The sequence below is a fragment of the Mobula birostris genome, chromosome 19 (genome assembly GCF_030028105.1).
Source record: "Mobula birostris isolate sMobBir1 chromosome 19, sMobBir1.hap1, whole genome shotgun sequence".
Taxonomy (NCBI): domain Eukaryota; kingdom Metazoa; phylum Chordata; class Chondrichthyes; order Myliobatiformes; family Myliobatidae; genus Mobula; species Mobula birostris.
This window is the reverse complement of record NC_092388.1, coordinates 32,491,628-32,510,025: the sequence shown is the minus strand read 5'-3', so window position 1 is coordinate 32,510,025 and position 18,398 is coordinate 32,491,628. Positions and strand designations below refer to the sequence as shown.

Genomic DNA, 18,398 nt, shown 5'->3' with positions numbered 1-18,398 from the left:
TCAGGTGCACTTTCCCTGTGACTACACGTGTCCTGGGGCCCAGGACAGGACATCTGATATGTTGACACCCAGGAAGGTAAAGCTGCTGACTTGTCCACCACCAATTCCCCAATGCAGACAGGAGATTGTGATTGTTCACTCTCCTCTCCTTTCCCTTCCTGAAGTCAACAATTGGTTCTTTAATTTTGCTTACATTGAGGGAGAGGTTGCTTTTGCAGCACCATTCAGCTAGATGACTTGTGAATCTCCTTCACAAAATCTCTATTGTTACCTTACCTTTTCTGCAGTGTGGCAATGGGAACTGTATGCAATACTCCAAGTGCGGACTAACCACAGCTGCAACATGATGCACCAAATTTTCTATTCAATGTCTACCTATGAAAGCTAGCACACCAAATGCCTTCTTTACAATGTTCCCTCTAATTTGTAGTGACCAATGTGTGCAAAAGTCTTGTGCTGTGCAATTTTTTTGTCCAGTGACAATAATAGTCATACTTTATTGATCCCGCGGGAACAACATGTGCGTACTGAATAATTTCTTCAATAAAAACAGTTTAAATAAGCCATTTCTAAAATCTACAGACAAATCATCACAATCTCCACGTTGTCAACACCGTCTGCACCAGAAACCGGAAAAGGAAATGTGATTGTGCACAATCGTGGAATATACTTAACATGCCAACAAGGTAGAGGGTGACAACCTCTTGTCCTCAGTTTAACTTCGTTTGTGCGCTAGGAGCAAAAGATGCATGCACGTGCACACCTTAGAGGGAACGTTGCTTCTATACTTCCCTATCCATTGTGTTGCCAATTTCAGCAAGATAAGGACTTGTATCCCACGATCCTCCTTGCGTCACTGCTATGTAGATAACAAAGTTGAAAGCAAATTCATTATCAAAGTACTTCTACCCTGAGATGAATTTTTTGCAGGCATTCATGGTAGAACAAAAAGTTACTTACTATAGAGTCAATGAAAAACTACACACAAAGACTGACAAACAACCAACATGCAAAAGGAGACAAACTGTGCAAGCACAAAAAAACCTAAATAAATAATACAGAGAATGTAAATTGTAGAGTCCTTGAAAGTGACCTGCCAGCTACTCCAAATCGAATGTTTCAACATTGATTTTTTAAAAAATAAAAACTAGGGACATTTTAAAACTTTGTTTCTATCATCTGTCCTGAGAACCTTATTTAACTCCAGCTAACTCTGTATAGGGAGGAGGCTCAGCAATGATTAAAAGCAGAAGAGTACAACACACTATGGCTCCGTGGCCCATGGTGTTGTACCGACCAATATAAGCCTGCTTCATGATCATTCTTACCTTTCCCTCAAATTAGCTTTTGTTTTTGGTTTAGGATGATATGATAGCGATGTTGGTTGGTGGAAGAGAAGGAGGATGGAATTACTCATCAGTACATAGCAAGTGGTTAGCGCTATTGCTTTACAGAGCCAGCAATCACAGATCATCGGTTCAATTACCCCTGCTGTCTGCAGGCAACTCGTACGTTCTTCTGTGTGTTCTGTTTTCCTCCCAGGTTTTAAAAGATGTACAGGTTAGTAAGTTGTGGGCATGCTATTCTGGTGCAGGAAGTATGGCAACACTTGTGCGATGTCCCAGACATCCCACCTCTCCCGGAAGTTCAGGGAGTCTCCCACATATTGATAACGGCTCCCTGATGCCCGCAAATTACACACAATATCCCGGAAATCGATTTTTTTTAAGAGCGAGCGAGAGGGAGAGAGTGAGAGACAGATGTAGTGAGAGAGTGACAGAGAGAGCATCCTGACTGGTCTCTCTTTGTGCTAAGTAGACCTAGTTGATGAGTTCCGGGGGAAGCTGTCCAAAGTAAAATTTATGAGCACAGAGCAGTTGAGATTCAAAGCGCTCTGCCAGTTGATGAAGCTGCTTTTGGTGCTGCCAAATTCTAATTGTGATGTAGAAAGGGCATTCAGCATGGTGCATCACATTAAGGCAGAATTCAGAAGTCAGTTGTCTCACAAAACACTTGTGAATCTGATGTCTTGCAAAATTAACAAATTCATTGACACAGACTGCTATGAGGTTGAGACTTCCGGCAAAATGCTCAAATCTGCCAAGCAAGCCACATCACAGTACAAGGAAAGTTTGCAAAAGAAATAGAAAAGCTTTAGAATGGAATTTGCATTAGCATGTAGCTATTAGCATTGAGACTGCCAACAAAATACTCAACGAGGAATACATGTGTGTGTGTAAATAGTTTCAATTTGTGATCAAATAAATTGTTGTGTTCTTTTATAATCAAATGTCCTGTATACATACAACCTTGGAGGTCGACCAGGGTGGGGTGGGGGGAGATGGTGGTGCTATCTCCCTGAAATGAGTTTTTGCAGGGTGGGATATCTGCTGTCCCCAGCAAATTGTTGGTGATTTGATTTGATTTGATTCAAGCAATACACTTCACTATATGTTTCAAAGTACATTACAAATAAAGCTAAGCATTAAAATCTTCATCTTTAGAGCCATTCTGTAATATAAGAAGTCTAGATTTCTCTCTGCAACTAAAATTTTACACGGTACTTTGTATTATTTTGGAAAAGCTGTATTAACATTAAAATTACCATCATAACGGGGAGAAGCTATTTCAGCCAGGGAGCAAAAATTGGAGTTCATCATCACGTGACTTCAATTGAAAATTAAGATGAAACTGCAGGCGCTGGAAATTTGAAATAGTCAGCTTTGGAGAGGGAAAACGCTTTAACACTTTAAGTCAATGACTCTCACCAGACCCTGCCTGCTAAGTATTTCCAGCCCTTCCGTTTTGATGTCACGTAACTGCATGTGATTTAGTAAGGTATAGAGTACGTTTGGAGTAACCACAGGTGTGACTTAAAATAAAGTGTTAATCTGAACAAGTTGAGGAAGAGTTGTATTTAATGACTATTGGCTATGAATGCGAGGATGAAAGAAATTGATCCTTACATCGATAGGATTGGGCAGTGGTATTGGCAGAGCATAACGTTACGTTTCAGCGCTGTGAATTCCTGTGAGTTCGGAGGGCGGAGAGCCGGAGTTTGATTGACAGGAGGGAAGCGGCGGATGTCAGGCTGAGAGAGACGTCCTTCTCCGCAAAGCGCGCCGCGGTCAGCTATGAATGACGGCGGGATGCAAACAGAACGGACCGCGAGTGCGACGCTATCGCCAGAGAACCGGGCTCTGATTGATAGCGGCTTGCACGAGTTGCTGGCGGCTGTCTATCCTCGCGTAACCTCGATACAGACCTTCATTTCAGAGATCGATAATGCTGCACCGCCGGTTTTGGTGGAGGAATTTGACACCGATAACTACAAGCGCTTTATCTCTCAACTCATCGTCTGCGTCCCCAGGGAGGCAAAACCTCTGTGGCGGCCGGTCACATTCCAGCAGGTAGGAAGGCTGTCGAACTCGCAACAAAATGCATTGTATTTTACTAAAGTCATGTTCTTGGAGCATGCAATGCAATGTGCAAGAAATGAACGTTGGTGCCTTCTACAGTCAACGAAGTGTAACTTCGACTGCAGAAGTCCCGAAATACTTACTATCTAAAAAGTTAGTAGGAATAAAAAATCTTATCGGTTGATTAACTTCCCGATCTGTGAAGCAGAAAATGTTAGGAATTGTAAAATATTACTTTGCATTGTTGACAGTAAAACTCAATCTCGGTCATAATTATTGTCTCCGGAGTTTCCTATAAAATTGTACCATGACGTTCCTGGACATTATAACCGTGTTTAGTTTAAATTTAGGTCACGCTGCAACACCTTCCTGAACAGCCCAGAACGCGACCCACCTTTGGTTTTATGGAATTCTTGTTCTGGAAATTACTGCAGCAAAATAGCTTGTTATGCGGCACGAGTTTACCGTTCTGTGCCCTGCAGAGTTTTGTTTTCCCTGCAATTTGCTGGGAGTATCTGCAGTTAGACCGACAAGACCTGAGGGACATTCCTCACGTCTGGAATGGCATTCTGCTTCCTTAACCGACAAGATGGAGCACAGGAAGAAGTTATTCGCTGCTTGACGTGTGTATTAACTGCTTGAGGGGTCCAATTAGACCTTCCCAGCACTCTCCCCAGAGCCTTCTAAATCTTTCCCTGTTCACTGCTGTATACCATTTCCCCAAAGCACATTCCACATCGCAGCAGTATTACTTTAGGAGGGAAAAAAGCTCATGACACCCAGGGTCCTTTTCCTAATGAATTTAAATTTAAAGTGTTCTGTTAATAATAACCTTGTTATTGGAAATTTAATGATTATATTAACCTTTTTAAAATTTTGGAGAAACCCATGAAATGTTAAGATCGTCTTTGGTCCTTAAAAGATTAACCATCTTAGTGTTTTCCTGTGACTTCCAATGATTGAACAATTCAGTCGTTGCAGGAAACAGTGAATGGAAATGGGGCCTTCAGCCCATCTGATCCATACTGAACAAGTTGCCTATCCAGGCTGGTCCTATTTGCTTGCATGCCACTAAGCCTTTCCCAACCATTGTACCTGTCCATGTCTTTCAAGTATTGTAATTTGTATCTGCCATAATCACTTCCTCTGCAGCTCATTCCACATTCTCTGCAAAGCCCTATGATTGCCAAAGGACTAAGAATTGGTATTGTGATTAGGATTTGGAGAAATTTCTATCTATTTTTAATATCATTCAATGTTTGTTAAATAAGTGGAAATTATATTAACCTTTCATGTCATATCGGCAAAGCGATATCCTACAGTTGTAAACTTAACAATTAATAACATGAAAGTTATCTCTTTACTATGTTTAGAGGTGAGGATGACAGCATTTATACCGCTGATTATGTTTTTAAAATAGACAGGCGTTCAACGTAGCTAAAGTGGTAATCTGGATATTCCTAAATGACTATTAGTGAAAGTGACACAATCTCAGTCACTCTGGATTTGTATTGCTGCATCCAATACAGTACTTGTGAGTGTGTACTCAAATGAATTCCCCGCCAAATTGCGGCCTGCATTTGCTGGTGGAGGATTGGGCAGTGCAGAGGCACCTGGCTCACAGAACTTGGGGGGTGGAGGGGAGGTGGGGTGGTCAGATGCTCCATTCCAGCAATATTCAGGTCACATTATTCTTTGGCGAAACGGGGGTCTTTCAATACCTTCCTCGATCTCCCACTAACTAGCCAGAACTTGGAATGACTGTCAACCCAGAAATACTGGAAGCTGCTCATAGTTTAAACGCTGGTCGTGGTTTACTACTACAGAACAAAGAGATTTGTCTTGTTTCTTTTCAGCTATCTACACAGAGCGAAGTGGTTATGCGAGTCATTCAAAGGATTTGTGAAAAAAGGAAGAGAAACGTGCTAACGTTTGGTTACAGCAATGCGAAGGAAACCAGTTTCATCCCTGTTAGATCTACCCCCAACGTACAAAGTTACCAAATAAATACCACCACGGCTGTTATCAAGACCAGTGTGCTGTGGAAAACGCTGGTGAGCAGGATTGGCGATGATGTTATGATGTATTTGCTGGAGCATTGCTCTCTCTTTAGGCTAGTCCCACCAAGCTGTTGCTTTCAGTTATGTGGAGTTCCCATCTATAGTCTCCTTTCAAGTGGTACGCAACTCCAGTCTGCCTGGCTTAGGCAGAGGCCAGTGCAATATCAGTCCAGCCTTGCGCTGAGTCATGCTCGGAAGAAAGTTAACTTCTATAAAGAGTTCCTTTCAAGGAGGAGGAAATGGAAGGAAGGAATATCAGGAGGTGGAAATCTATTGGCAAAAGGACCTCTCAGTACAGACCCCCACAAGCAGAAATTCGGAGGACCACCACGTGCTGCTCGGGCCAAATCTGTGAACCGGGCAAGACTCAAAGCCGATATTGGAAGATGGGCATCAGAGGACATGGCCGCCAAAGCTGGAAGGTCACTAAAACGATCTCTGGGCGAGGACAGAATGGAGGCTCCTGCAAAGAGGTCAAGGGGAAGTGAGCTGTCAGTACTGGTGGAAAATAAAGTGACGGAATGTGAAAGGTTGCTTGTGGAAAATGAGTCGCGTGAATCCCCTGAGTCTGCTGAGCAGTCTGGCAGTATAAGTGATCTGTCGGATAAAGGAACTGTGGAATGGACTGAAGCTAGTAATATCACTGAATGTAAATCGAAATATCCCAAATTCACTTCACTGAGGAGCAGAGTGGACAAAAGTATCAGTGTTGTCTCTAAAAGGCAGGGTACACGGACTGATGCCAGGGCACAGGAGCCTGCTGGAGGAAAAACAAGTGGGTGTGTCATGTATGGTATAGACATTGTTTCTTCTGACAAAGGTGTCCTGTCCCCTGTAGCTGAAGAGCAGGGTACACTGTTCACAAGACTTAAGGCTAAAGGCACGGTGATGCACTACGAACGTGGAAAGGGTTTTGATAACTTCTCTGCTGCAGAATCTGGTGAACAGAGTGAATGTACGGAAATGGAATGTGCAAGAGTGAAAAAGTACAAACAAGGTGGCAGGGAAATGAGTGGAAATCCAAGCACTGCGCTCAGCAGCATGTCCACCAGTGGAGAGAACACTTACTGGGATGCTGCCGGTAAAAATGGACATTGTCACACAGAGTTTGGTGCAATAGTAAAGCCTAAATACTCTGGGATGTCACTGCATCCATCTAAAGATGCTCCTTCAATAAAGAAAAAATCCTGGAATGAAATTTATATTGAAAGAGGAAGTATAATGTACTGCAATACTAATTCTGAATGTTTGCCAAAGACATTTATATTAAATCAGTTGCAAGAATTCAGCACAGGCGGCCAGAGACTTGTCGAAGCCATATTCTTGAGCAGAAATGTGTCAGGGGCGAAGGTGACCCAAGTGCAGTGTAGCGATCACTGGAGAAGGAAAAGGTTTCCAAAGCGCTACTGGCAAATGAGAAATATTTTCCATCGATTGTTAAGAAATCATAAACGTTGTCCGTATCTGCAAATATTATCCAGAAATTGCCAAGTTAGCATTCAGAAAGGAGGAAAGGTCAATAAGGCTTCACATGCTGAGTCAAATAATGAGCCAAACTCGTCTTCTGTTACAGAGAAGGCTTTAGGGCCTCCCATCAGCAGAGCTGCAGGCTTTAAACCTAATACTCCTATTTCTTCAAGTGGCCACCAAATTGAAAAACAACAACAGATATTGAACGAAAGTTTAGCAGGTCATGTTTCAGTGAGCAATGATCTTCCTGGCCACAACTTAACACCGAGAAGACGCTTGGAAGAGTGCGTACATTCTTGGAGATCTTCGGAGTGTCCTGAGCAGAGTCGTCCTCCTGAAGATCCAGCAGCGGAACTGAAAACACACGAAGAGATCAGAGCATCTGCAGACGTTGAGCGTAATGAGGGATCGTGTGGCTCGGACAAGGATATGCTACTTTTGCTTAAGCAGTACAGCAGTCCACTTCAGGTCTACCGGTTTGTGAGGGAGTGTTTGATCAGGGTTATATCGGATGAGCTTTGGGGATCAAATCACAACAAATGCCGTTTCCTGAAGAATGTGAAGAAGTTTATTTCTTTGGGGAAATTTGATAAATTCTCTTGCAGCGAACTGATGTGGAAAATGAGAGTGAATGACTGTGTATGGCTTCAACTGAACAAAGGTGGGTCACTTGTCTTTATGATGCTGTGTTCATTTAGATTGATATTTTAAAACTGAAGAGGTCATGAGAAGTCTTGCTCTTCTTGAAAGATTATTTTTGCTGTAATTAAACCCTAATGCTGGATGTTATTATTAATTTCATAAGTGTTCAGGAAAATATAAACAAATTGAGGTGGCATGATAGTGTGGTGGTTAGCGCTAGGCTTTACTGTGCCAGTAACCTGGGTTCATTTCCTGTCCCTGACTGTAATGAGTTTGTACAACTTTGTATGTTCTGCCCATGACCTCAAGGGTTTCCTCGGGCGCTTGGATTTCCTTCCAAGTCCCGATGATGTACGGGTTAGTAGGTTAATTCAGGGGTCCCCAACCATTTCTGCACTGCAGACCGGTTTAATATTGACAATATTCTTGCGGACCGGCCGACCCCGGGGGGGGGGGGTTAAACTCACCCCAACATGTCTTTTTACAGTTAGGGTTGCCAACTTTCTCACTCCCAAATAAGGGACAAAAGTAGCAGTTAAATCCCAGGACACTTGTCTTTACCCCAGGAAAGACTACCATGACCATGAAGCCTTGCGCGGGCACCTGTGTGCGCATGCATGACATGCGCATATGTGATGTGTGCACGTGCGTACGTGTGGATTTTTTTCCACAAATCGGTTTTGCCTTCATCTTCCCAACTACGCTGTACATACATTATTTCTACTTTATATAGGCTGTGTATTTATCATATCATTCCCGCTTTTACTATATGTTAATGTTATTTTAGGTTTTATGTGTTATTTGGTAGGTTATTTTTTGGGTCTGGGAACGCTCAAAAATTTTTCCCGTATAAATTAATAGTAATTGCTTTTTTGCTTCACGCCATCTCGGCACGGAAGGTTTCATAGGAACGCTCTACCTTAGCGGGGGTAATACGGGACAAGGGTGATCCCGTATGGGACAAACCAATTTAGTCCAATATACGGGATGTCCCGGCAAATACAGGTCAGTTGGCAACCCTATGTTCAAGTTCAACAGTGCGTGACAGGGAATGAGGAAAGGTGCAGCTGACTCGTATGGTTTCCTCGTGGCCCGGTAGCACATGCTGTGTGGCCCGCTGGTTGGGGACCGCTGGGTTAATTGCTCAAGTGCATGTTATTGGTTGGTAGAGCCTTCTACTGTACTGTCACTAAATTAAAAAAAGATATCTGCAATCTACTGATTTTTCACTATAGCGTGTTTCAAATAATTAGTTAATTGCACATTAATGTTTCTGTTTGAACAAAATATCCTTGAATAAGCTCAAATTTGGAAACTTCATCTTAAAGTAAGTGCGTAAAACACTTTCATTGTTACATATGGTTGAGGAAAACCAAGCATTCAGGAGATTGCAGAAGATGCTCTAAATGCTGGCAAGATGCAACTCTTCCATAAGCATGTTGGTATCTATCACAAAGTTTCTCCTAATCTTCCCTCCATGCTGTATTAGTGATTGTTGATTTAATCTGCTGATTTCATTGATATCCGGGTAAATAGTGGTTTTTCCCCTGTCATGTTATTTAAGCCCCTTCAGTAATGCTAAAACCTTTTAAATCTCTTTCCCTAACTGAAGAATAAAGGAATGTGTTATTTGCCAGCCCAGCACTTTGTCCCTGCGTCAGAACACCGGTTACGTGAAGATATCCTGTGCCGGTTCCTGTTTTGGCTAATGGACGTTTACGTGGTACATCTACTCAAGTCGTTCTTCTACATTACGGAGACAACGTTCATGAAAAACACACTTTTCTACTATAGGAAACGTGTTTGGAAGGAAGTGCAGAGGATTGGTATGCGGTAAGGAAAAGTAGTCATACTTATTAATGTTTTGCAAAAATTAGACCCTATACTCTTTCCAGTCATATTACATGGAGCCATAGTTGTCTATATAAATAAGTGGGAGACTTTAGTGCCTTGTTGTTCTGTTAAGTATTCCAAACATGCACCCACTAATCTTCTCCATTAGTCTTAATTGTTGGGCACCACCCTTGCTACTGAGCTATAAGACTGTGAAACTCAAAGTCACTCCACCCCTCGGTACAAAGATCCACAGTGACATCCAAACGTGGGAGGGAGAGTTGAGTGTAATCCTCTTATAGTTACTATTCTATAGATTTCCTGAGTATGCCTGCAGGAAAATGAATCTCAGGGTTGTACATAGTGATATAAATGTACCGTGATAATAAATTTTACTTTGAAATTTGAAATTTATGATCAAAGGACCTGTATGTCTCCATGTACAGCCCAAAGATTCTTTTTCTTACTGAAATGCTCAATAAATCCAATAACCATGATAGAATCAAGGAAAGACTGCAGCAACAGGGTGAATAAATAACCAGTGTGCAAAAGAAAATAAACTGTCCAAATACAAAACTAAAGAAATATAATAATAAATAAGCAATAAATATTGAAAGATGAGATGAGTCCTTGAAAGTGAATCCATAGGTTGTGGGAACAGATTAGTGATGGGACAAATGAAACTGAGTGAAGATTTCCCCTCTGTTTCAAGAGCCTGGTGGTTGGGGTGGGAAATAACTGTTCCTGAACCTGGTGTGTGAGTCCTGAGGCTCTTGTACCTTCTCCCTGATGACAGCAGTGAGAAGACAGCATGAGCTGGGTGGTAGGGGACCCCTGGTGATGGAGATAGCTTTCCTACAACAACGCCCCCTGTTAATGTGCTCAACGGTGGGGAGGGCTTTACCCATGATAGACTGAGCTCTCTCTACTACTTTTTGTAGGATTTTCCGTTCAAGGACCTTGGTGTTCCCATACCAGGCTGTGATGCACTCTCCACCACACATCTGTAGAAGTTTGTCAGAGTTTTGGATGTCAAACCGAATCTTTGCAAGTTCCTAAGGAATTAGAGGCAATGTTGTGCTTTCTTCATAGTTGCACTTGCATGCTGGACCCAGGTCTTCTGAAATTATAACGCCGAGGAATTTTAAGTTGCTGACCCTCTCTGCCTCTGATCCCCTGATGAGAACTGGCTCGTGGATCTCTGAGGTCAATAATCTTCTCCTTGGGTCTTGAAATTTGTTGTGCATGGAATTGTTTGCACAATTGAGAGCACTGGAGGAATTATATGTGACACAGGAAGAAGCAGGGTCAAGGTAGATTAGTGTCAGATTAACTTCCAATACCTGTACTTCAAACCTCCATGGTGATGTAGTTCCATCTTCTGCCACCAGGTGCCTTCATTGAGCTGCAAAGCCCCCGCTAATGCCTCCAAGAGAAAAATAAAATTTCTACTAAAATCACACATACGGTAACTGCTTTAAACTTGACAAATCGATCCAAAATCACATTTGATTTTAGATTTTTGTTTTGTCCTCTTTCCTGATTTGCAATTACCTCTGGAACTTTTTTTATTGGCCTCAAAGAACCGAGTCAAAAAGAAATAGAAGTATTAGTAGTAGGACGTCTTGGCTAAGGACTGCAGAATAGAACAATATCAGGTTGAACACTTGCATACATCAGTCGCAGTTTGTTTTTGCTGATTTCCCTCCGCAACCCAAAATATGTGAGCTTCTACTTTGAATGCAGACCTCCATTTGCAGGAAGGCCATGAATTCACATCTGTTTCAGAGACAGTGCATCTTGTCATTTAACTGCTTTTCAATCATGTTCATCCTTTCCAGGGTGGAAATGGCAAACACTAGAGGGCAGAACTTTCAAGTGGTGCGGTGGAATAAGTTTAAAGGAGACGTATGCATGTAGGCAGATGGGATTAGTTTAAATTGGCATCGTGGTTGGCACAGATACTGAGAGCTGAAGGGCCTTTTTTCCTGCACTATATTCCATGCTGAAATGCTGATGTAACTTTTGCACAGGAAGGCTGATGGTCCTTGATTGTGTGGATTCCAACAGCAGATTAGCAACTTAAAATTTGTTGCTTGATCCAAACTTCAGAAGTTTTTGATCCATTTCCACAATTTGGAAGAGATGTTGTTCTCATGTGATTTCTAATCTCATGTTTTCTAGCCAGGAGACATTCAGTTTAGCGACTGTAGAGGTATGATGAATGAGTCCTAATCTATGATGGGGTGGAGGGGGGGGAGCAGCTGGCAAGATCCCCTGCTTTCCTCTTTGCCTTTCCCTTTGATGCTCGGTGCTTCACTTTATGTTCTGATTTGTTCGCTTGCCTGGTTTACCGCACCTAGTTAGATCTATTGAGAAGGATTCCAGTCTTCCTGTCATCTTGCTAGAAGTTAACCAAGGCCCTGCAGTTGTTTCACATGAGCAGATTTATGTGGTTGAGTGGAATTTCACAATGGTGGCCCCCTTACAAATATTGCTACATACTTGGCTGTTCCTTGTAAACATTATACATTTCCAGATGCCTTCTGCAAGTACTGACGCCTCCCAGAAAACCCAGGATTAAAGTTACTAAGCCGCACAACATTCTAATAACAGCTTTCATCTCATGAGAAAGCTTTGTTACTCCAGGTTACTCTATGGATTGGCCTGTAATTGGAACTAGGTAAAATTTTATCTGTGGAGAGATTGTATCCATTTGAGAAGGCTTTTCCAATATGGAGAGGCAGATGACAATGAGCTAAGTATTCCAGAATTATTTACTAAAATTCAATCTCGTCACTAAAGGTTTGGGGAGTATTTGGGGATGCATTTATACTGCTGATTGGTTGAGATGGATTCTGATCTGATTAATCTTCCTGTTATCATGCTGAGGGTGAATGCCAATGTCAGTCCCTTTTACTTTATATCGAAACTTTGTTGGCGGTTGAATTGCTAATCCCAGGGTGGTATTAAAACACACTAGCAGAAATTGGCTGACTGGCTCATAGTGAAGCCTTCCATAAGTATTCACACTCTATATATTTAAATGACCAGTGCCTTTATACATGGATGATGGTTTGTCCCAAAGAATAAGATTAAGTTTTCAAATGGCAGTGTATTAAGGCTGCAATCCAGAATTGAGACTGGTGATTGTAGTGTGATACAGCAATGTATACAAAGTCTCATTTCTAAGTCACTTATCCTGTCACACTAAAGCATTAATTTTACATGCATATAATGTACTGATGATAATGTATTAGAAAAGTGATTGTTTGCTTTTGCATGCACCTGCAGAAATCATCTAGCAAAAGTACAACTACAGCCAATTTCATACAAGGATGTGGAACAGAAACTCCAGCAGAAGAGCACAGCACCCCCTTCCAGTTTACGGTTTATTCCGAAGAAAAATGGCTTGCGGCCAATTGTGAAAATGCGAAATATAGCAGGATCAAAGTCTTCTGGGAAAGGCCGAAATCTCAACTGGGTAAGCACCATCTCTTGTCCTTGTGTTGGCTCTGCTGAACATTAGTATGAAATATCGCATAGCTGCCAAATAATCTTTTAAGTCTGCTGCCAAACTTAGTTCATCATTACCCATTGAACATATAACATTATGTCTCTGTGTTTAGAATGACGTTTCCGGATGTGTCTGTTCAGCCTGGGATATTAAACCTGAAGCTTATTCCACCTTCTAGATAGAGTCTAAAGCTCCTATGATACTAACTGAAGGAGTGCATTGTAGCGGCCAGTGTTATCCGTTAACCAACACTACTAACACAGAGTACTTTGTTGCTGTGTCATTGAGGTTGTAGGGTCTCACTGTACAGAAAATTCTTGCAAAACTTTTTGCATTTCAACTGCGACACACTTTTGAGTTGCTTGATTAGCTGTAAAATGTTGCGGGGTGTCCACGGTCAGGACTGTACATATTTTTTTCTCAGTGTGATGGTGCCAGGAACAAGTAGAAACATTTTATTTACAAGGCCCAAGCCTAGACATGGATTAGTTATGATTTTTGTCTATAGAATGTTTATGTACAACAGTTATAGCATTGACATGTACAGCTGCCAGTATATCCTTGCCCTTTATAAATAACATGTTACTCCTTAAATAAATGGCGACTGTGCATTGGAGCTGTTTACCTCGCACAACCTTGCACCATTGCCAACTTTAGTTGCTATTTCCACTCTGCCTTCTCCCATCTGCCTATGACTTCTAACCTGGAGCTAATTATTCCTTGCTAGCTCTTGACCCCCCCCCCCCCACCTCATACTCTTTATATTGGGTATCTCCCCTCTATCTTTCAGTCTAGTTGAAGGTTCTCAACCCAAAACATCGATTGTTTTTTCCCCTCCGTGGATGCTGCCTGACTTGCTTAGTTTCTCCAGCTTTATCTGCGTTTCTCAGGCTTCCACATTTTGGTACATCATCACACACCACACAGCAGTACTTTTGTAATAATCTTTAAGTGATCTGGTCAATAAGTTTGCTATCTTTTAAAGAAATTGTTTTTATGTGAATGTATTGCTAGGGCATTGTGGGATTGAAACGTCAGACTGTTGAGGGGTGGCTAAAATTCCCCCCTAACGTTAGCAGGCCAGTGGGATTTGTATGAAAATTAGACTTGTGTAAGAATTATTGAATACAGTATCGCTGCTTGTGCAGAGGTGTTGATCATTGGGGATTAGTCTAGTGTCCCTAGGCATGAGCTGTCTCACTCACTAGGCCTTAGTAATGCAGCAGACACTTAAAAAAAAAAAAAAAAAAAAAAAAAAAAAATTAATGCTGTGCCTTTTTTTAGAATTTCTGCAACCATCCTGCTGAATGTTCACAAATACTTTCAATTTTCAATTCATCGTGATAGATCTTTGCATGTTTCATGACCAGCATACCGTTAAGCAGCATATCTTCACTCTGATGCTGACAAATCCACTCTTTCAATACACAGTCGAGATCTTTATTTCTCGCTTTATCAGTGATTTTCTATTTTTCAATGACTTCTGTCATTTACATATGTTAGGTCACTTCTCAGAACTGTCTGTAGTGAGCAAAGACCTGTGTTTTGTCAGGGAACCTTCCCAGCTCCTTGTCGATTTCTCCATTTGTGATGTCATGTCAGCGCACAAAAAAGTTTTGGAGGTTTTTGGATTTTGGACTTTTGGATAAGTGGTACTCAACCTGTATTTAACTGTACAACCTATTACTTACTGAACAGACAAGATACATGCCACAACAATTTTTATTTTGATTTTTTTTCCTTTCAAATTTTAATCTTTCTCTATGAAATCACTGGATTCTTTTAGGGCGATATTGCAAACTTCTCATCATTTATATTTGTTTCCTATTTTTATATTATGTATTACATTATATTCTAGCTAATGGCAGCCAGTTGTTTCAGAATGTATAGCTGTTACTTGTATTTGTAAGCATTAAGTGTTCTTAAAATTGTTGTTTTTTTTTGTGCCAACAGACTCAGCTGAAAGTCCTTTTTGACGTCCTGAATTACGAATGTCAACAGAAACCGTCCCTAAAGAGCTGCTCTGTGTATGGACTTGATGACATTTATAAAGCATGGAGGGAGTTTGTGTTACAGAATTTGAAAGCTGAAAAAGTGGGCAGGGGGCATCCTTATTATTTTGTCAAAGTGAGTTCAAAGACCTCCCATTACATTGGACTAAATGATGTTTACTTTGTTGCAATAGTGATCTGGTGATTTAATGGATAATGTCCTTCTGCATCGTTAACGTACTGGGGAAGCATTAGCTCAGATTATCCTGAGTGGGCTCATCACTTACTTTTGCATAGAATTTCCTTTCTCTAGATTCAGAATACTGATCTGGTTGTCACCTTGCATGTTGCTGTCTACCTGCACTACACTTTCTGTTCTCGCCTCTGTTATTTAAACTTGGACTACCTCAGTACACCGTGGTAATGAATTGGGTCTGTTGGATGGCATGCAAGACAAGTTGTCTTATATTACTGTACCTTGGTACACGTGACAGTTTCAAACCAACTTACCAGATGACGTTTGAGCTAAGCAGCATTGCCCATTAATTGCCCTCAAAAACAACAGAGCCTCCGAGATGGGCCAAAGTAAGCTGTCCCAATGATGTTTTCCGGAAGCCTTTAGCTGATGGCAAAGTTCCTCGTCTCCCAGAACTACCATATATTAGCAAAAAATGCTCAGCTAGCTCAGCGTCATTGGAAAGAGGAACAGAAATAAGAGAATTTTGGCTCTGAGGAAGGGTCTTGGACCTGAAATATTAACTGTTTCTCTTTCCACAGACGCTGCCTGACCTGCTGTCTGTATCCAGCATTTTCTGTTATGACTTCAGATTCTTAACATCTGCAGTTTTGTTTTGACATCTATGAAAACTGCCAAGGTTCATCAGTATTTCTGAATATCGCTCACATTTGTAAACAAAGATTATTAAAAATAAAATAAGCAAATATAGTATTTATTAAAAACATAGTATCCTCTAGCAATATATTTTAAATATTTTTCTATAATTAAAAGCATTAAACCAAGCCCAAGTAATTAAAGCTTCAACTTAACGAACAATAAAAGTAACCAGAAATTTGTGGACCTTCTGCATTCACATGATATTCTTGAATCCTATCAGTACTTGTGCTGAGAGATTCCTCATAGGTCTGCCAACAAAATCCAAGGCATTAGTTTCTGAATTATTGGCCTGGGTTTTGTTGGCAGGCCTATACCTTCTGAAAGGTATAATACATTTGAGAATATGATAATTACCACTTAGTAATGCAGCTTTAAATATTATGTACTTGTATTGATGTTCTAACTCTTGAGACAAGGTTTTTACAGTGAACCAAACCGAAATGGCTAGTTTGAAAGCTGCAGAGTATATTGTGCTGAAGAGTTGGGCATCTCTAACCTGTCATATGTCAGCGGTATTGTACCATTCTAATAAAGCAAAAGTATCTGCTTGTCAGTATCAGATACTAGCGCAATCTGGAGAATACAAAGAGCATTGTATCTATGTACCTTCCTTGATGTTACTGTCATATTCCGTCTGTTGTGTTGTCCCAGGGCCAAACCAGACCATCAGTATTAGCTTCACTGCTCAATGGTGATTTTTTTTTTTTCATAATTATTGAGGAAATTTGTGCTACATTATTATGAAGCTGGTTACCATTAGCTGAGTTGCACACAAATTGCAAATAGTCATTTAACCAATTCTGTTGTAAATTGTATGAGGAGGCTATATTGTGCTGGAGAGTTAAGTTTCAAGCCGTTCTTCTTGCAGGCAGATGTTACTGGTGCCTATGATGCTATTCCACATGCCAAGTTGATGGAAGTCATTTCAGGCATACTGGATCTCAAAGTACCAGAGAACTATTGTATACGGCGCTATGCAAAAATCTGGGTGGATGCTGCTGGACAAGTTAGAAAGACGTTTAAAAGACAGGTAAAGACTCAATGTTGTGTGTATGGGTGTTAACTGAGGACCAGTGATCTAATTGCTTCAAACATTATCATCATTCTGTGCAGTGCTGTATGACGTGGGGAATCATCTTTATAACTATAATTGTTCTTGGCAAATTTTTCTACAGAAGTAGTTTGCCATTGTCGCCCTCTGGGCAGTGTCTTTACAAGACAGGTGACCCCATTATCAGTACTCTTCAGATATCGTCTGCCTGGTGTCAGTGGTTAAATAATCAGGGCTTCTGACATGCACTAGCTACTCATGTGACCACCTACTGCCTGCTCCTATAGCTTCATGTGAGCCTGATCAGGGAGCTAAGCAGGTGCTACACCAGGGACCTGCAGGCTAGTGGAGGGAAAGAGTGCTTTCTACCTCCTTTGGTAGAGATGTATCTCCACCCTGGCACTCTTAAGATGGCCTGTATTATACCCAGTCTTCTGGAAAGGCAGATAAATTAATGGCTTTGCTGGAGTAAGACCAGTAGAAGGGTATGATGTCATACAGTATTTTAACAAGAAGTTGATCAATAGCTGACTTGCCTTCAATTTGAAAAAATTTGTTGTTATAAGCCTCCTTTGTGTACATGTATGGATCATTCACCTGCCCACGGTACGCTGAATGAAACAGTGAAATCAATATAAATCCATTGATATTTTTTTTGTTCCATACACAGAAAAGGTGCAACTCATTTCTTGAAATAGATCTTTTATTGTCATATATGTAGAGTATCTACATTACTATCCTAAATCAATTTTGAAGAATGCAATAGAATAATCTGTCCTTTAGATGAAAAGCAGTGTGGACTCACTGGAATAATTCTGTCATTGTAATAGTGTCATAAGTGGTATTCTTTTGCATTACTCACAACCTGTACATGTGGGCACTACTTGCTCCAAATCTATAGTTGCCCAAAACACAAACTCTGCCTCCACAGCTCTGATGATTCCAGTGCATTTGTTGCTCAGATATAACTTTTTCCTTGATAAGATTTGAAATGACTGCATGATATCCCCATTAGGGACATGTTGTTAATCCAAATCCCATGATTGGAGGATGATCATAAAACTTCTGAAGGACCCTTGCCCAAAATGTTCCGCCTTAACAACATCAGTGCTTGTCACTGAAAAGTCTTTGTCCTTGGTTTAAAAAGTGAAAATGAACTTTCACTACCAATATCAGACGTTCATGTGGTAATCTGGATGCTCCGTCAGCCCAAGCAGTGTACACCTGTCTACTCAATTTCTAGACTTAGTTGCATTTCTTTAGCATTATTTGCTAATTCATTCCAGTGAATTCCACTCCAACCACGGTTATCTCAGTACTTTAACCACTGAACCATGCCTTCCATTGAATCAATGCCAAGAATTTAAAAATTCATCCTGAATAAGTTCTGAAGGTAGATAATTGAACTGCTTGTCAAATGTGTTCTTCTTCATAATGAAACTGTCTGTTGCAGTGTCAGTCTACATTTCTCATGACTTACCATTAATCAGATCTACTTCACTGCAGTGTAGATACCATAT

At 41.0% G+C, this 18,398-nt stretch overlaps 1 protein-coding gene across 4 annotated transcripts in view; it reads left to right on the top strand.

Annotated features, from left to right (window-relative positions):
* Positions 1-3,095: 3,095 nt before the first annotated feature.
* tert (telomerase reverse transcriptase) overlaps positions 3,096-18,398 on the top strand; it is a 55,002-nt gene continuing 39,699 nt past the window's right edge. For 3 of the 4 annotated variants that reach the window (XR_011889732.1, XM_072283378.1, XM_072283379.1), the window contains exons 1-6: positions 3,096-3,410; positions 5,276-7,610; positions 9,229-9,424; positions 12,719-12,908; positions 14,895-15,068; positions 16,696-16,857. Coding sequence is in view for 3 of the 4 variants with exons in the window: in XM_072283378.1 (XP_072139479.1) it covers positions 3,135-3,410; positions 5,276-7,610; positions 9,229-9,424; positions 12,719-12,908; positions 14,895-15,068; positions 16,696-16,857 (3,333 nt within the window). In the remaining variant the exon portion in view is untranslated. Of the gene's footprint in view, positions 3,411-3,997; positions 4,043-5,275; positions 7,611-9,228; positions 9,425-12,718; positions 12,909-14,894; positions 15,069-16,695; positions 16,858-18,398 lie in introns of those variants that run through there. The other variant, XM_072283380.1, reaches the window with a different exon arrangement.